Source organism: Thermobia domestica, chromosome 6 (assembly GCF_964235325.1).
Source record: "Thermobia domestica chromosome 6, izTheDome1.hap1.1, whole genome shotgun sequence".
NCBI lineage: Eukaryota > Metazoa > Arthropoda > Insecta > Zygentoma > Lepismatidae > Thermobia > Thermobia domestica.
The window spans coordinates 117,425,669-117,447,177 of NC_137459.1; the positions used below are offsets into that span (position 1 = coordinate 117,425,669).

At 32.9% G+C, this 21,509-nt stretch overlaps 1 protein-coding gene across 1 annotated transcript in view; it reads right to left on the bottom strand.

Annotated features, from left to right (window-relative positions):
* Positions 1–14,315: 14,315 nt before the first annotated feature.
* Positions 14,316–21,509, bottom strand: part of LOC145688166 (N-fatty-acyl-amino acid synthase/hydrolase PM20D1-like) — a 127,078-nt gene continuing 119,884 nt past the window's right edge. Inside the window, exon 9 of the mRNA XM_081762006.1 lies at positions 14,316–20,598. Coding sequence (XP_081618132.1) covers positions 20,357–20,598 — 242 coding nt within the window. The 3' untranslated portion in view covers positions 14,316–20,356. The remainder of the gene's footprint in view (positions 20,599–21,509) is intronic.

The window sequence follows — 21,509 nt, forward strand, 5'->3', positions numbered from 1 at the left end:
TTTGGTATTATAGTACTGGACCCTAACATGTATTATGATAAATTTGGGTAGTTCACCTTGTTCTCTTTCATGCGTAAAAAAAAAAATGCCAAATTTTACTACAACCACGTGTTTGGTATTTTGGTTCACCCCTTGGATGAGGTCCTATTACCTTATATGATTATATGGTTATGTATATTGGTCCATTCCCTATTATAAGACATGGGTATATTGATGCACCCTTTAAAAAATTTGGGAGGGGTATCTTGACTCATCCACTCAGTTTTAGAAATTGATTAATATAAGCATTTGGTATCTTCGTACAGGTCTTCAATATGTACCACTATAAATTTGGATGGTCCACATCGTTCCCTTTCATGGGTAAAGAACTACCAAAAATCAAATTTCGGATGTTATTGACCCCTATTTAATACGTTATATGGTTTATTACCTCTATATGTTTATGTTCTCTTTTAAATTTGGGAATTATCAAATAACAAAATTCGGTAAACGTTTTCTAGGACCCATTGGTATTCCTCTTATGGCCAAATATTCAAAATTTAAAGGTTATTGACCGGCTTTATTATTGAATAAGTACAGGATTTATTACTTTTTCATAAGACACAGGTGTATTTGTGTACCAATCTTAAATTTTGGGAGGGGTACATTTCTTATTGTCATATCAATAATTGGTAATTGTTCTTTGGGGAAATCATTGTGAAATATAAGTATGATCACGTGATCAGTTATTGACCTATGATGGGATTAGGAGTCCAGGACATTGGTACATTTAAACTTTGTAGGATAATTTGAGAATGCGTCATTGGTATTGATTATTCCCCGCCAAATATAAACGTAAGCAATACGATGTACCACGTGATTGACCTTGATGAGGTAGTGTACAGGGATACATAGCTATCCTTATTGAATCTTATGACTCATAGTCTTAAGGGAATACATGCTACAACACTGGCAAAGTTATTGTTGATGCAATTTCATTGGTTGATCACTATCTTTCGTGCAATCTGATTGGTTGATCACTATCTTTCGTGCAATCTGATTGGTTGATCACTATCTTTCGTGCAATCTGATTGGTTGCTGATTTTCAAATCTTTGCTGTATTCAGTTTTAAGTTTTGTTGTTTGAAAATTTTTTGTTTCGAAATTTTTTGTTTGAAACTTTGGTTTGAAATTTTTTCGTTTGAAATTTTTAGTTTGAAAATTTTGTTTCTAGTTTTGTTTAAAAAAATTTTTGTTTGAAATTTTTGTTTCAAATTTTTTTTGTTTAAAATTTTTTTGTTTTGAAATTTTTTGTTTCAAAATTTTGTTTGAAATTTTTTTTGTTTCAAAACTAAAAAATATTTGTTTGAAATTTTAGTTTTAAAAATGTTCGAATTTTTTTTCTGTTTAAAATTTTTTGTTTGAACATTTTTGTTTCGAAATTTTTGTTTCAAATTTTTAAGTTTATGCACTCATTAGTGAAGAACCGGAACTGCTTAGAAGAAAATTTAGTTTGAATTTTTTTCTTTGAAAATTTGTTTCGAAATTTTTCGTTTCCAATTTTTTTTTGTTTCGAAAGTTTTGTTTGAAATTTTTTGTTTGAAACTTTGGTTTGACATTTTTAAAAGTTTGTGCACTCATTAGTAAAGAACCGGAACTGTTAGAACTAAACCTCTGGCAACATTGTGGTGCAATAGTACACGTCAGAACATAGGGTTGTACTTGAAATGAAAAAAACACAATTCATTGAAATGGATCATTTTATTACACTCCACATACATCCATACCAGATAGTGGTTCTGGATATTGTCGATACAATGTATTTTGAACTTCTTGCACTAGTTTGTCTTTAGCATATAATTTTAATTCCAATTGAAGTCTTTTAAGGTCTATTGCGATATCAATTGGTGGAAACTCAATGTCCATTTGATCACAAATAAACTGTTTATCAATACAGGTATGCACCCACGAACGATGTTGACAACCATCACAATATCTAGATACATGTTGTACAATATGCATAACACATTTTTCAAAATAGTACTTTTTCAGGAATATACTAGTTTTGTTGCACACTTCCACTGCATGTTTCACACACTGAAATACGCTGATGAATTTGTTCCATTCAGTTTGTGTTAGATACACCATATTGCGATGGACATGAAATGTACTCTTTTTACGTAACAGCACCATCTTCTCTTCGAGGACTGTACGCAGCACCACTTCATGATTTGAGCCTAATGATTTGACTATGGTCACATTTAGCTCATCATGAAAATAATCGTTCATTTGGTCGATTCGTGAACATAATATTTGCCATTCTTCACAGGTCAGTTGCACACCAAATTGTTCTGCTTTGCCCAATCGAATCACTGGTTCAAATGTTCTAGCACTGATACCAATCATCACATGTTTTGTTTGAAATATATTTATTGGATAATAGCTTGCGAAGATGAACTCTTTATCGTTAGAAGTACACATCTTTCCTCCTGAAAAGCACTTGCTCAAATGATTTCGTGGGATGACACTGTATTTGCTGGTTTATAGTTATTGCTGACGTCATTGGTAAGGAATGTGCTGACGTTTGAATTCATGATTTCATCACAGTTGCTGACGTCATGCCGACCAACCAAATTCATACAACTACAGCTGACGTCATTGGAATGTGCTGATTCATGATTTCATCACAATGGCTGGCGAATCCGGCTATGTACTAAATTCAAATTGATGACTTCGACCCAAGAATCCTTTGTAACATAAAGATACAGATCCAGTATTTAAGAAACGCAGCAGTTCTTCTTGTTTTGATGCCTCCATGGGTAAATATCTTGCTGGTAAAATTATATTCTTATCATTTTCAAGCTTCACTACGATTCTTAATCCAAACTTTGTAGGGATCATTTGGCTAGCTAAGATTCTATAAGGTACATTCTGTTGTAAATCAGTAATCTTGGTAAATGATTTCATCACATCACGTGTGTTTAGAAACTGCAGACAAGTAGCCATGATGACGTTATTATGAATACTAACTCCAACGATACTTATATATGATGCAAAACTGATGACGTTGCATTATCGTGTTCTGACGTGTACTATTGCACCATGTTCTGACGTGTACTATTGCACCACAATGTTGCCAGAGGTTTTAGTTCTAACAGTTCCGGTTCTTTACTAACAAGTGCACAAACTTTTAAAAATGTCAAACCAAAGTTTCAAACAAAAAATTTCAAAACAAAACTTTCGAAACAAAAAAAAATTTGGAAACGAAAAATTTCAAAAAAAAAATTTCGAACAAAAAATTTTCAAACAAAATTTTGCAACAAAAAAATTTCAAACAAAAAATTTTCAAACAAAAAATTTTGAAACAAATTTCAAACAAAATTCTGAAACAAAAAATTCAAACAAATTTGAAACAAGAGTTTTCAAACAAAAACTTTCAAACAAAAAATTTTCAAACTAAAAAATTTTACGTTTCACGGTTAACCGTCAAACATTATCCGGTTTTTTAACTATTCGATTAACAAATAAACGGTTTTGATCATATTTATCAGTGAGTGCAAAATGTTGAACGAAACCAAGATTTTTAAATGTTAAACAAAACTTAAAACTGAATACAGCAAAGATTTGAAAATCAGCAACCAATCAGATTGCACGAAAGATAGTGATCAACCAATCAGATTGCACGAAAGATAGTGATCAACCAATGAAATTGCATCAACAATAACTTTGCCAGTGTTGTAGCATGTATTCCCTTAAGACTATGAGTCATAAGATTCAATAAGGATAGCTATGTATCCCTGTACACTACCTCATCAAGGTCAATCACGTGGTACATCGTATTGCTTACGTTTATATTTGGCGGGGAATAATCAATACCAATGACGCATTCTCAAATTATCCTACAAAGTTTAAATGTACCAATGTCCTGGACTCCTAATCCCATCATAGGTCAATAACTGATCACGTGATCATACTCATATTTCACAATGATTTCCCCAAAGAACAATTACCAATTATTGATATGACAATAAGAAATGTACCCCTCCCAAAATTTAAGATTGGTACACAAATACACCTGTGTCTTATGAAAAAGTAATAAATCCTGTACTTATTCAATAATAAAGCCGGTCAATAACCTTTAAATTTTGAATATTTGGCCATAAGAGGAATACCAATGGGTCCTAGAAAACGTTTACCGAATTTTGTTATTTGATAATTCCCAAATTTAAAAGAGAACATAAACATATAGAGGTAATAAACCATATAACGTATTAAATAGGGGTCAATAACATCCGAAATTTGATTTTTGGTAGTTCTTTACCCATGAAAGGGAACGATGTGGACCATCCAAATTTATAGTGGTACATATTGAAGACCTGTACGAAGATACCAAATGCTTATATTAATCAATTTCTAAAACTGAGTGGATGAGTCAAGATACCCCTCCCAAATTTTTTAAAGGGTGCATCAATATACCCATGTCTTATAATAGGGAATGGACCAATATACATAACCATATAATCATATAAGGTAATAGGACCTCATCCAAGGGGTGAACCAAAATACCAAACACGTGGTTGTAGTAAAATTTGGCAATTTTTTTTTACGCATGAAAGAGAACAAGGTGAACTACCCAAATTTATCATAATACATGTTAGGGTCCAGTACTATAATACCAAATATATAAAATGAGCAATTTCCAAAATTTAAGGGGTGGGCCAAAGTATCCCTCCCAAAAAATTTAAAGAGTGCACAAATGTACCTATGTCTTATGATAGGTAATGGACCCCTATACATGACCATATAACCATATAAGGTAATAGGACCTCATCCAAGAGGATAAATTGGGCCAAAAGACCAAACACGTGGTTGTACTAAAATTTGGCAATTTCGTACCCCTAAAAGGGAACGAGGTGGAACACCCAAATTTATCATAATAATACATGTTAAGGTCCGGTACTATAATACCAAATGTTTAAATTGGGCAATTTCCAAAATTTAAGGGGTGGGCCAAAGTACCCCTCCCAAAAATTTTAAAGGAGTGCACAAATGTACCTATGTCTTATGATAGGGAATAGACCCCTATACATAACCATATAACCATATAAGGTAATAGAACCTCATCCAAGAGGATAAATTGGGCCAAAAGACCAAACACGTGGTACAACGTATTGCTTACGTTTATATTTTGACAATTTTGTACCCCTAAAAGGGAACGAGGTGGAACACCCAAATTTATCATAATACATGTTAAGGTCCGGTACTATAATACCAAATGTTTAAATTGGGCAATTTCCAAAATTTAAGGGGTGGGCCAAAGTACCCCTCCCAAATTTTTAAAGGAGTGTACAAATATACCGATATCTTATGAAAGGTAATGAACCCCTATACATGACCATATAACCATATAAGGTAATAACATCTCATCAAAGGGGATAAAATCGACCAAAAATCAAACACGTGGTATAACGTATTGCTTACGTTTATATTTTGGCAATTTTGTGCCCCTGGAAGGAAACGAGGTGGACCGCCCAAATTTATCATGATACATATTAGGGTCCTGTACTATAATATCCAATGTTTAAATTGGTCAATTTCCAAAATTTAAGGGGTGGGCCAAGGTACCCCTCCCAAATTTTTCAAGGGGTGCATTAATATACCCATATGTTATGAAAAGTAATGGACCCCTGTATACGTCCATATAACTATATAGGGTAATAATACCTCATCAAAGGGGATAAATTAGGTCAAAAAACCCCGAAATTTAAATTTTTGGCAATTTTTTACCCATAAAAGGGAACGACATAGACACCCAATACTGATAGAGGTACATACTATGGTCCTAGGCTACCACACCAAATTTTTAGATTTGGCAATTTCCAAAATTTAAGGGGGGTGGTCCTATGTACCCCTAAAAGGGAATGAGGTGGACCACCCAAATTTATCATAGTACATATTAGGGTCCTATACTATAATACCCAATGTTGAAATTGGGCAATTTCCAAAATTGAAGGGGTGGGCCAAGGTACCCCTCCCAAAAATTTAAAGGGGTGCATTAATATACCCATGTCTTATGAAAGGTAATGGACCCCTGTATACGCCCATATAACTATATAGGGTAATAACACCTCATCAAAGGGGATAAATTAGGTCAAAAACCTCCGAAATTTGAATTTTTGGCAATTTTTTACTCATGAAAGGGAACGACATAGACACCCAATACTAATAGAGGTACATACTATGGTCCTAGGCTACCATACCAAATTTTTAGATTTGGCAATTTCCAAAATTTAAGGGGGGTGGTCCTATGTACCCCTGCCAAAATTTAGGGGGTGGGCCAAGGTACCCCTGCCAAAATTTAGAGGGGGTGGTCCTATGTACCCCTAGGTCATTGACCCTGGCCAGGGACCATGGGTCCTGAGGCAGGGACCCAGGGGCCAAAAAGTGAGGCAAAGTGACCCCATTACTACTAACAGTAATATGGTATGAAACTTAAACTTGTAGATTCATAATAGAAGTTCATAGTAATGTGAAATACATTTTTCCCTACGTTTTATGATTTGATTCCTATAAAATTATTAGGTTTGTTTCGATTCCTCGCGGCACACCAGCGGCCCATTCACGGCACACCAGTGTGCCGCGGCGCACCGGTTGGGAAACGCTGGTCTACGTAATAACGAACCTGTCTTATACTGTACCCGAAAAGATAAGTAATTCTTAATTATTGTCACCTATATTTTTTTTTAAAAAAAATGATAGAACGATTATTTCTGTAAGAAAAGAAAGAGCACATGATGAGGCGTAAAATAAAATATTTAGCATACATCAATCATTTCTCTGTTAAACAAGTATATTTCGTAAGGAAAGTCTACAAATGTTAGTCAAGTTTCGAAATTTTTGGGAGGTCCGGATCCAGTGGCCCCCCTCGTGGCTACGCCTCTTAGCATTGCTAACTAGCCCCAAATTCAATGTGGCGTTCCCCACCATACAGTTTTATCAAGAGTATAAAATATACTTATTTTATAAAAGAAATATGTATGTACTAAAATACTATCCACAGAGGGGGGACCCTGCGTATTGACTTATTAATATTTGGTTCACAAATTACTGTAGAAGAATCCTTCATTATCTATATAAGATAAGAATTAACTTGTAAATGCGGGTCTACTTTCATTCGTTTTCTGTTCTACTATATATTTTCTTTCTTATTTTGTAATTCTACTATCACTTTTGTTTATGTCATTATATTTATTTGCTTCAGTATAAGTACCGTAATTTAAAAATATGAATGCATAAAAACTAATTCCATTTGTTAATTGCTAGCGAAATAAAATTCAGAAAGCTTATTTAGCGTGAAAAACCTTCTCATTCACTGGAAACCGTGCTGTGTTGCAGAAGCACTGCAACGACCAGTCCCTTTAACTTCTGAGATAGGGGAAAGGAGACTTAACATTCGCTCCAATTCCCGCGCTGAAGGAATCTGGTCGTTGTGTGCTCGCTGCAACACAATATAAATTAGAGACTCTGTGACGGATTATTTTTCGCTTTTTAAAACGGATTAACGAAACGGACAGATACAGAAGTAAAAAAGTATGTTATTTAAAGTATATATGGGAGTATTAGAAAGTATTTTTTCTGTTCTTTACTACTATTGCTAATAATATTTTTTTCTTGAAATACTTGGTCGTTGTGCAACGCTGCAACACTAACATTAGCTGCCACTGATCCATCCTCATCTCAACACTTTCGCAGGCTGACGAACTTGGCTTTATATCTATATCTATCTATCTATCTATCTATCTCTCTCTCTCTCTCTCTCTCTCTCTCTCTCTCTCTCTATATATATATATATATATATATATATATATATATATATATATATATATATATATATATATATTTATATATATATATCCTATCCTAATCCTAACTATATATAAAACTACATGAGCTGACATAAATTATTGAGCACTTTCTGTAGGGCTACAATGATTACATTTGGCATGATTGTAGTTTTCCGGAATTAACCGACAGGAAAATTGCCAAATGTGATTATTTTTAATTTTTAGGGGTCTAAAGAGGGGATGAAAAATTTTTCCATGTTATTTAAACGGACTTTTCTTCGGACCTATAATCTGATGCTTTAGGTACTTAGAATTGGAATAAAAACTTGAAATTCGGTATGCTTGTACGTTTTCGTTAATGTTACCTAAGTGAATCATCACAAATAAAAATTTCCAACCATAGAGTGGTTTTATGGGAAACTGAAAAATCTTTCCCATGTTATTTATATGGGACGTCTTTTACACCCCATAATGTTTAGGCACTTCCGGCAAGATTGGAACGATGAAATTTGGCATGATTGTAGCCTTCCAGAACTAACCGACAGGAAAATTGCCAAAAGTTAATACTTTTAATTTTTAGGGGTCTAAAGGGGGATGAAGAAATTCCTTTGCTCTTTAAATGGGCGTTTTCCTGGGATACAAAATCTTATCTTTTAGATAGTTGAAATAGGAAAAGAAACGATAGAATTGTGGGTTGAAGAGGTGCGAGGCCGTAGGCCGAGCAAAGACAATGTGTGGGGGCGAAGCCCCCGGATCGGCAGATTCAGAAAATATGAAGAGCAAGTTTACGAAATTCACTGCTGATGCAAAGGCCGATAGATAAGAAATGCGAGGCCGTAGGCCGAGCAGACTCGGGGGTCTGGGTGTGGAGTTCCAAAGGCTAGTATATATTATAAAATTGAAAGTGACTATGTTTGTGACTGTTAATCTCTTGAACTTCCCTACCAATCTAGATCAAATTTTTAACGTTGATGCGGTTCTAGCCTGGGAGTGTTTTTAGCTATATACATTTTCGGTAGAACTTAGGGTTGGGGGAGGAGGGGGACATATAAATAAATAAATAAAACTTAATAACTCTTGAACCACCCGACCGATCTTGATCAAATTTTCAATGTAGATGAGGTCATGCAGCAACGTAGGGAGGGGGAGATATACAAGAACTAATAAATATAAAAATAGAAGTGACTATGTTCGTGAATTAATAACTCTAGGACCACCCGATCGATGTCAATCAAATTTTCGACATATATGAAGTTACAACCTGGAAAGCTTTTTATCATTTCATTTTGACAGTAGATCTTAGGGGAGGTGGAGGGGAGGAGGGTAAATACATGAAAAAAATGAAACTTAATAACTCTTGAAGCACCGTACCGATCTCGATCAAACTTTAAACATAGATAAGGTTCGGACCTGGGATGTTTTCTTCATTTCACCTTTATGGTGCAACCTAGGGGTTAGGGAGGGGGAGATGTATATGTAAAATGAATAAAAATAAAAGTAGCTGTCTTTGTGACTTCATTATGCTTAAACCACCCGACCGATCTTAATCAAATTTTCAGTACGGATCAGAATCGAACCTGGAGTGTTATTTATCATATCACTTTGGCGGTGGAACTTAGGGGAGGGGAAGGGGACAGATACATAAAAATAAATAAAACTTAACTCTTGAACCACTCGACCGATGTCGGTCAAATTTTCAACATAGATGAGGTTCGGGTCAGGAAATTTTTAAAATATATTTTCACTTTGACGGTAGAGCCTAGGAGGGAAGGAGAAGAGGAGATTTATATATAAAAAATATATAAAAAAACTGAAATCTTGAACCACCAACCGATCTCGATCAAATTTTCAACATAGATGATGTTCGGGCTTGAGATAATTTTTATAATTTAACCTACACGGTGCAGCGTAGGGGAGGGGAGGTGGAAATATATATATATAAAAAAATAAAAATGAAAGTGACAGTTTTTGTGACTTCACTCGTGAACCACCTGACGATCTCAATCAAATTTTCAACATAGATGAGAATCGGGCGTGGAATGGTATTTATCTATTCACTTTGACGATAGAACTTAGGGTTGGGGGAGGAAGGAGTTGAAAAATAAGTAAAACTTAATAACTCTTAAACCAAACTATCAATCTCGATCAAACTTTTAACGTAGAGAGGTTCGGGCCTGAAATGTTTTCTATCATTTCACTTTGACGGTAGAACTTGTGGGAGAGGGTAGGAGGATGAGGTATATTAAAAATTAAACTTAATAACTCTTGAACCACCGGACCGACCTCGATCAAATTTTCAATGACCTCGATCAAATGACCAATATCAAGGAACGCTTTAGTAATAGTAAAAAGTAAGTGACTAACGAAACATATTACTATTTTTTTCTTAATTTAACCCAGCGAAGCGGATAATTGATGCCAGTATATATATATATACTGGCATCAGCTATCCGCTTCGCTGGGTTAAATTAAGAAAAAAATAGTAATATGTTTCGTTAGTCACTTACTTTTTACTATTACTAAAGCGTTCCTTGATATTGGTCATTTTCGATGATTTATATATATATATATATATATATATATATATATATATATATATATATATATATATATATATATATATATATATATCGGGCGTTTCAAAACAGCAATGACAACGTTTGGGAGGTGATTCCTGACGCCAAGATAAAACAAAAAGTATAGACGAATCTGGGTGCACAAATGTTTCCTTTCGGATTTACAGGCTGCCGAAAACATGAAAAACTGAACTTTAAAGGTCCATAGCTCCAAAACCATGGGACCTACCGCAGTCGGGTCAAGACTTCACTTAGTAACTAGCATGTGCCCTATCCAAATATCTGAGTTTCAGAATTCTGTGGTACTTCCGCAACAATTTTTGTAGAGATAGTTGTTTGGTTCTTCAAATTATATGCACATGGTGAAACTCATTCTTCAAAAATTGTTCTGCAAACATATTTAGTGGAAGAGGAAAAAAAAGAGTACAACCATAAATCATATTCCTGTGCAAGATTTCCGACTAACAAAAACTCACAGCTCATTACCCCACATAGGAATAAAACTATATAGTAAACTACTAAAATCAGTGGAACAAATATCAAATTTCCAGTTTAAAATGCATTTTAAATTATAGTAACATAATCACCTATTTTGTAGCTTAGAGTAGTATTTTAATCACATTTTTTATAAGACAAAAATTAAAATTTACTTTCTGTGTCGAGCAAATATATATTACTTACAAATGCAATTAGTGAAACGTTTTGTATCGCGTGTCGAAGATATGAACTCAAGAATTCCTAAGTGGATAATTAATTGAATACATAAATTACTCCAATCATATTTTCTTGAAGTTCCTATTGCATTCAGTAAGTCAGATTTACTAACTTGGGAGGTCCAATGTTGCCATCTTATCAAGGTGCTTATTATGGGGTGTGGGGATGAGTCAATTAATTCCAAGTGTACTAAGCATAAATTACTTATCAGAGTGTAGGAATAGCCACAACTAAGGATCACTAATTTTAAAATATCCGCGTGTAACCCTTCGTCAGCACGTCTAGAAACAAATACATAAATCCTCGTTCCGCACTCAAATTGCACAACAGACTGCTCGGGACGCACATAGTCCTCAGAAGAAAAAGCCCTTCTGTAGACAACAAACACCTCCTTTCGTTTTACTGACTGTTCCATTGTTGCCAACACCCAACCAGCACCCTCGCCTGCTAGGTGCTAAGCTACCAGCATTTCTCGCCATGCCCGTAAGGTCTGGGTTTGTCGTTTACTTCTTTCACTTGCATAAAACGAGAAAAATACTTCTTTTTTCCATCTACTGACGGGACACACCCCGAAAACGGGACTGTAACGGTCATAACGGGACGTATGGTCGTCCTAATAATAGGTGACGTGACGATGTCCTAGTAACTAGGTGTCACGGAAAGCTGGACTTGAAGTATTCAAAACTAGAGGGCTAAAGACTTGCATATGCCGTATCAGAACATCTGGGCTTGTTCACATGTGGTTTATTAAAATGTGCCACGGGTTGATCCACAGAGCAATTTAATTTCATGAATCTGCATTTCGTATATTTAACTTTTTTGTATTCTGCGGTGTTCTTGGTTCACTATCAACAAAACAAAACAAAACAAAACAAAAACTTTTGTTACTTAGCTCATTGATAGGTACTGGGGGAGGCACACACACACTATCGTGAATGTTAACAGCTGAAGTGGAGGAAGCAAACACTTCTACGTTTTTTGTTATTGTCTCAAGAGTTTGAACTTCCATGACCTTCACCGGTGGACGAGTTAGATTGATCTTCTCTTCATATTCTTCATTGATCTTCTTTTGACCATTATTTATGCACTTGGTACTGGTAGTGTTGCTAATATCCGTGATCACTAACTTAGGAAATGTTGATATATCATTAAAATTAGGAACTGATGGTTCATTTTCTGTCGTAATAGAGATTTTTCCGAGGGTACAGTGTTGGATGAGGTTTCTCAGATGTGATATATTTGCCACTAAACAGTTCCGATATTTGCATAGGCGTAGCATCCGAACATGTAGTCACCAAGGCTTTCGTTTCTTGATGACAGTTACTAATCAAATGTAATGTTGAGATGCCTGGTTGGTTGAATTAGAGTTTAGCGTTCAGGAGCGAGGCTATATAAAACTTGGACCTATAACTTAACGTCGGATCCGAACTACATAAACTGCCTTCGCGAATCGAATCTGGGTTTGCCGAGCCGAAGATGTTGAGAGGGATTTGTGACATGTGGATTGTATGACCCTGGTATATGACAGTAGCACGATAGCCTTATATAACTATTTTCGAGGGAATATATTGTTGCAATTACATCTTACGAATTTGAATACCATTGTGCTCGAAATATAAAATGCCCTAACCATTGTCATGTCCTAATAGTTGCACATTTCCACATGTGGCTAGCACTGCCCAAATGTGTTGGCCACTAATTTCTATTGGTAAATCCAAATTTTTTACACTTACAATGCCATTAATTGCATTGCTGATTTTAAGGTGACTTATAATTCAATCGAAATTCATTGGTATCGGCTGTATTGTGCAAAAAGGTCTCATACTTCCTATGATTATTGAATTCTAAATATATAAAGTAGCTCACATCCTGGAGCTGGATGGTTGATATTGCATCCAACAGACCGATTAATTTTCTTGTATCCAGTGATGTCCAAAAGTTCGGATAATTTTCTTGTATGCAGTGATGTATTTCGAGCACGGTACGACGTATCGTTCTTGTTGATTTCATAAATTAAAACTTAAACGTATCCTTTCGAACATCATTCATGATTTTGAAGTATTATATTACTCCTTGAAATAATACTATCGAGGAGCACTATAGGCAAGCTGCCTGCAACATACGTATAAGTTGAACTGTTACGTATCCACTACTCAACTATAAAATAAACGAAAAATTGTGGGTGCCAGAGAACCCTGAGAAAAACCTCGCACATGCTGTTTGTCCATTACAAAGCTCACTTAGCACAAGCTGGGATCACACTATATTTCCAACCGGTAATATGTAGGCATCTATACTTAGAACTCACTACTTGTATTTTGAATTAGAATATAGTATTGAAAGCTGTTCACTTACCACGTTGTTCTTTTCTGCCAGCAAGTCTGAAAATTAGTCTAAATATGTGTATGGCCACGAGAAGGAGGCAATGAGGTTCGTCCCCCAAATGTTTTATTGACTTCACCAAACAGGTTTCGTCTGGCATGTGTTTATTGAACTTGTTTAGTACTTGCAGCAAATGAAGAATGTTTACGCCAGAATACAAAGGAAAAAGTACTTTTTAAAAAAATAATTACATGAACGCATTAAAATAATTAAAACAACTTAAATTAACCGTCCACTTTACTACTGTAATTTTTCTAATTGGATTTGACCACAGTTGCAAATTTATTACTGTACCGCTGCAGAACAGTGTCAGAATTTGGTGCACTTTTGTTCGTGTTTTTTAAACCACTTATAAGCATATAAATGTAAAGTCAAACACATGGACTTTCACGACCATAGTTTATTGGTGCATTTCTTACAACCTGGGGTTCAAAATTCACGCACTGCCAAGGCCCATGTTTCAATAAGGTAGAATACTCAAATATTCTTCTTCTTCTACTACTACTACTACCACTACTGCTACAAATAATAATAATAATAATAATAATAATAATAATAATAATAACAATAATAAGTATGTATGCGTATAATATGTACTGTACGAGTATATGTGAATAGTTAATACTTCCATATTCTGAAAGAAGTCCTTTGGTTTGCTGTTAGTACCGTATGTAATAAGCCTTGCCCCCTTGAAAAAGTCATGTCCCCGTAGAACAACTTGGCTGGCTAGATCGCTGATGTGGAACTTTGTAGAACAATCGTATTCGTTAAATATTAAAATTAAAAAATAAAATACATAATAATACACATTGTTTGATTGAGAACAATTCCTTTTTATTATAACATAAATACATTTAAATAACAATATTATATACAGTTATTAAGAAATTGAATCACAATATCGTATCACATTGTTTTCAAGTGAGAATAGTTTATGTACAAGAAAAGCTATTTACAGTCTCTTTAAGATGTTGCGTGTTGCATCATTAAAACAGAAATCTTTCTGGTACAATCCGCAGAAAAAAAACCTGCAACATGAGTATGTAAATTTATTGTGGAACGACGGAAATCTTTTGCTCGAAAGTAAGTGTGCAGGGGAGGACGCCGAGGTTTTCCCTGGCGTGATTCGTCCACTTAGACGTTATGTTAATTCCCTGCGCTGTTAGGCATAGTTTCACAATAAACGTACATCCTCATGCTGCAGGTTTTTTGCTGCGGACTGTACAAACCGAAAGCCTTTATATATATATATATATATATATATATATATATATATATATATATATATATATACAGTCAGTACTTACTCAATAATACCCAATAATAGTACTTGTTACAAATTTAATTAAAGAAAATCTAATAATCACACATAATCCATTGACGGATCCAGAGGAAAATTTTGGGAAAGGAAACGTATGTATTGAGAAGACTGTAAATATAAATATTTATCTATTATAAGCAAAATGAAAAATAACTTAAGTCTTAACCTGAGACATTACAACATGTGTAGTTTTAAGGTAATTTGGTTATTACAAGTGGTTATCAGATTATCTGTTTTGACATCATTATACCTTTTTACTTGCGGATATGTAATAGTTCCAATACAGTAGAAGACAATTTATCAAAATTGAATCAAGCCAGTTAAAATTAGAAATAAAATTAAATCCTTAGTTTCTTGCCCACAATTATGCCCCGTAGTTCAAAGCAGACAAATGATAAATTCCAATTAATAATTATTAAGTAATTGGTGAAATAATGTTAAACTGAGAGGAAACATCTTTCTAACGGACATAGCGGTTGTGACCGAACTTAAAGGTAACTAGAGATATATATCCATGTCATTAAACACCATAAATTGATCATCAGGGATACTTTTTGTGGAGTTAATGGTGGCTGACTTCAAGTAAAAGAAAATACAACTTTCTTTTTCTCAAGCTTTTAGTGAGGCGGTTATTCCCAATATCCTCCTTCGTGGATCTGTTTCAAAACTGTGAAATATGTTCATAGTTTATTTTGAGGCTAATCTGTACCCTGAATGACGATTTGATTTACTATTGCTGCTCCAATATTTTACGAATATTTTTGTTCAGTAATTGGTCTTTATGCTTGTAACGGACAGTTTTCTAAAACATCAATGAATGTACATCAATGGTAATATACCAAAGTGACACTTATGTTGTTTTCGTGCAATGCATATTAATATTTGTATGTCAAAAATAATAATTTACACTCAAATTGCGTTGATATGTATGTTCTTTGAAAGAACATTATTTATTTTTTGGAACTAAAAGATAAATTCTAGAACTATCACAATGAAGTATTATAATATGGGAGGAAGTATTGTAGTATAAACTATCAATAAATTTAACTTTATTGTTCTACCGAAATACTGAAAAATGGTTTATTAATTACGAGGGAATACTGGTCTGTGTAGCGTTTGACAGAGAGGAATCAACACTGAATGATTTCATAATGTTTTATAATTGAACTAGGGTAATTCGAACAAAAGTTTACTCCCTTTGAAAACTGCATTGAAAACATTGATGAAAATGATGGATGAATCGAAGTTTTAGAATATAATATTTGAATAACTCGAAATACTAGAGTACAAGAACTTTTAACGTTGGACAGATTGCATAGAGAAGAATCCAGTTATAACTGGTTTTCAGTCATTCAAAGACATCCATAGAGAAGACACCAAAATATAATTTATCTCATGATGAAGAAAAGGATGAAGACGAAATCGGCAATGAAGTAAAGAAAACAACACTTGCCAACCTCATCTGAAGCTTTTCAATTGGTTGAAAATTTTAAAATCTATTGTGTTTATAGCAAATGTAACTAATAACTTACGCATTTCACACAATAAATGAAATTGAAGATTTAGCTGACCGTGCATAAACAATCAAATCAAACGAAACGAATTTCAAGGACTTCTTTAAGTGAGAACACATAATTAACGTTGTTACTTGTGACTATGGTACTGTATTTAAGTATGTTTTCCATGGTACCTGTAGCTTAACTTATGTGCGAGTATATGTCGTTTGATTGTTTGCGGTAATGTATCACGCAAATAACATACTTTCTTAATTGTAAAGTCTACTGCATATTTTTTTTTTCATTGTAGATACAGTAGTTTTGTTCGTTCGATTTTAGGTATTTAACAAGTATTTTTGGAAATTCATGCCCCTTTGAAAGGGAGAACTTTCTTCCTGTCCCCTTGAACTTTAAAAAGATTCCGCTGTATATAATTAAATCCTATAGTGGACAATTTGTAAAATTCATATCTCATATTGACTTCAATATTAGAATGGAAACTGAAAATATAGTAATCCTTTCATTAAATACAATAATATGACCCATTCTTTTAGATTACTAGGGAGTGACACTTCTGCGAAAAAAAAAAGTTTTACAACAAAACTCTTATTATGACTTTCTAAAACAGATGCTTCAGGATATTTGCCTACGAGAAGAAAAAGAGCCTTTTTTTTAATACAAAGTACGCAATACATGTTAGAGAGAAAGGAATCTACATGTAGAAACAAAGAAAAGAAAAAAAAGAGAAAATAAGGAAAATATACTAACATACGAAATTGACGTCAGAAGAACTTACGAAAGAAAAACAATAATGTTCACCACACAAAATCTGAGCACAAGTTGCAAAGTTTTGGCTGTAAATAGCACATTTTATTTACGATTTCATTAAATATAATTTCTGCTTAGAGAAAAGAATATAGTAACAAATATTGGGAGTACTAGAATTGTTTACTGTAAAAAATTAAACATAAAATCATAGTAGTTAGAAAAAATAGAACTATATCTCTCTTTTGGGTGAACTTTTCTATCTAGAAATTAATAAATACAATATACGTATTTATAAAATATTGTTTTGAAATTTAACGTGTTAGACAGAAAGACATAACGTCCAATTTATATTGAAGAAAATAATTGTTTCACATTCTGTTCTAACTTGTAATCAATTCCTTTACTTGACATTTATCAATTGCTTTGACTAAACTTTGACAGTAAAAATCTTTTTCTCATGTGTTAAAGCACTGAAAACAAAATTAATTATCATAAATATATTTATAACATAAAACATATTAGGAGAAAATACTACATTACCCAATTAAGAAAATAGTAATTGGAATACAGATATGTCAATATATTCCATTTTAGGGACATATAAGAGTTACAGAACAAACATTAGTTAGTATTAGCAATAAAAGAATGCGTGAAATATATGTTAACTGTAATTTAATTTCGTATTATTATTCTTCTCTAAAAGTATATAATTTTTGGATTCTGTGTGATTATTCATAATAAAGTTTTTAGAGAAAAGATATGTTTCAAAAGTTTCCTTTATCACATCAAGAAAATGCCGCGATTGTTTTTAAATGCTGAAACTAACCTCTTTGATCTATTATATAAACAAATAACCGATGAAGTTGTTCGAAAACCATACTGTTTGAATTAAAAGATATTGCTCTCAAATCAGTTTAGATATTCATAAATTATTAGCATAAAATTTATAGTTTGTAATGTGTATTAAAGAAAACAAACTAGAAGTACTGTAATGGTGATAGCACAATAAGCCTCAATTCTACATTTTTCTTAAAATAAGCATCAAATACACCATATATAAGTACCCTGCTTAATGTATATTTTAGAAAATAGATATGTGGGTACATAACTTCTTAATATGGATTCAGCTGATAATGTTTAAAAAAGTTTTATGCAGACAAATTCGTTACTTTTTTATTTAAAAATACCTATTGAGTGATTTTGTTGAAGTTGAAGCTTGCATGGAAGATGTTATTGTACAAAAGATGGTTTTTAGCACATGAACAATCTGCATAAGCACAATGAACATTTTAGAATCACAATTCAAATGTTCTTATATAAACAGTAAAATATTTAAGAAAACGAACTCTTTTTACAGTTTCTGGAAAGACCTACAAAAATAAAGCTTCGCAAGACTCTCCTATCCTTTCGAGATGGGTACAGACCAAATGACCTAGTACCCCAACAAATTCATCTCATTTTTCAACCTTTTGTTTCAAAATGCCTATATACAGAACAAACAAACATAACTCTTATACTCTCATATATATACACAGAAGAAATTGGACGCAAACATGTGATATATGGTCATATATATATATATATATATATATATATATATATATATATATATATTATAATTTTTCATTCAAGATAACGCTGAAAGAGTGCAAATTTGTTCAGCAGAAGAGAAGGTTTTCTGAAAACTGTTGCGTTTACAAAAAAAAAAAATAAATAAAAATAAATAAAAAAATAAAAAAAAAAAATAAAATAAAAATACTATCATAGATTAATGTGTGAACTGCTTGCTGAATTATATCTACCTCCACACACACACGTAAGCACTGATACAAACATGCACACAGCCAACATAGTAAATCAATTATTAGGATAACGGTTGTATCAGACTTGGGTGGATTTTAGTTTGATTGTGATACATATGAGCAAAACGTGTTTTCTTTGCTTCCTCTATCAGTGAGAAACGCTGGAAATCTAATTTAAGCTATAATTTTGTCTTTATCTTTGTGGCTACTAGACAAATATATCCGCCATAACTATAGATGATTATTAACGTCAACCAACAAATTATCTTCCCTCTTAAGGAGTGTACAAGTGGTACTGAAAAATACATTAATTCAACACAATAAAATTATAATCATAATGGAATAATCTTATACAATTACGGTGAATAAGTTAAACAATGCCTAAAATATATACACTGTTTTCTATGTTCTTATTATTTATTGTATACCATGGTGTTGAAAATAGGAACAAATATACTCACAACTTTTCAGATACTTCTCACTTTCGAATCAGCATTACTAAGTTTTTACACTGTAATTATATTTTGTTGTTACTGTACCATTTGATGTATACTAGAGTTAAAGTAATGAATGATTTGATCAACTTCAAACTCTAGTAAAAATTACGTAAAGCGTATTGTTGGAATGCTGGTGAGTATTTACAATTTTTGTACGTGCGACGACTGACATTTACAAGGAAATTCCTGGTTAGCTTCACCATCTAGAAAGCTATAGTTTGTTTAATAATGAACTAAAGCAATTAACATTTAAAACTAATTTAAGAATACTTTATTTGTTCTCTTTACAGCTCATGTTTATACAGCTATCGTGGCATATAAAAATTATCTCTATTTTATTGCACGTAGATAGAAGAAAAGAAACCACGATCTGTACGTTTGAATATACTGCCTAATCCCACAACGTTGTACGTTTTAAATCCCCCTCTCATTGTACTTTAGCACCAACCACCAATGGAAAACTATCAGAAGTATATTTACTTTAAACTGAAAATTAATCAAATTGAAAGAAGCTCGCAACTCTTTATATAAAATTAAAAACTAAAAAATATAAATGTATGCATTTAAACAAAAGAAGTACTAAATCACACACATTCACACATGAACATGCTTAGCTTGGAAATATGAGTGGAAGTTCATACCATATTGTCTATAAGAAGACTGAAATTATTGCTATATGTTATCTCTAAACTTGTTGCAGCAGAACTTTTTATTTCAGACAACCTTAAAAACAAATATTCATGTTGTATTATTTTCTATTAACATGGAAATTAAAACCAAAGTACAAAAGTTCTCTGGTATATATATTCAGACTGATACTTATTTTAAAGCAAACAAGCATTCAGCACGCTATAAAATAAGAGAAATCATATTTAATCGTTTTGATATTACGGAAATATTACAATATACTTCAGATAAAGTTTCAACATAACATGTGTAGCAAACACGAACATCTTCAGAAACACCAACAAGTTGTGTTTACAATTCTTGGTCACGCTTTTGAGCTACTGATAAAGGAACATGACTGACCAAAATATCAGCGTTCTTTATCACTCTATAATAAAAGTTTACAGCTTTGTGGTAGTTTTCTATTGACACTCTTTCATTGTTGCCATGATACCGCTTGGAATCGTCTGGACCAACAACAATTGGCAAGAATCGGAATAAATGTCTGGTCAATGGTAAATACCATCTTGTGTCTGTATTTGCAATTAGAACAGCTGAAAAGGAAACGAAAATTATTTAGTTAGAAGCAACAGTGCATATACATTTCTATGAGATTGAAATAATCAACTATACAAATACTGATAACATAACTCTGGGTGTGTAGTCTATCTTTCTACATACGGCAGTACAAATCATATTTAGTACATTGTTATAAACAAAATTCTCATTTTGTAGTGCTCAAAATGGTTTAATTTTGACTTATTTAGTATCAAAAATTAGAAAATAGCCTAAATTTATGTGATAATAAATAATAATAGTAGTCATAAAAAATAAATGTGGAAAGGAATATCTAAAGCTATGTGCAAAAAAAAAAAAAAAAAAAAATCCTATAAATGACGTTTTACCAAAAATGCCTTCCTTTTCTTTATAAATTTGAAATTTTGGAAGATTTCAACCGGAGGAAACATTACTAAAAATCATTTTTGAATACTTTTTATCAATAATAATGTAAATATTTAATTTGAAGGAAAAGACTTAAATATATATCAACTTTCGTTTAGTCAATACTGCGAAAGGGAATTTTATAGAGGGGAAATTGTACTAGTTAATGTTGAAGTAAATGGAAGTTCTACAAGTAATAAATACCATTCTAGAATCGAGAATGAAATGGCTAATGAAAAACACTGAAACAGATGATTAGCCAATCAAGATGTCTCAAACAATCCCAGATAGCTCCAAAATGGCTGTCGTCATTTCTCCTACAACTTCATTTGCACGTATTAAGATTTATTAACCTTACATCTTAATACTTCATTCCGACGAGCAAAGATAACGTGGATTTAGAGCTACATACGAGATATTTTATAAGATCTTATCCAGACTTTTTCTGTCATGAAATCATTATATTACTTGTCAACGAACTTAAAAAGTTCGTTACTGAATTATCTATGTCTGTGTGTCTGTT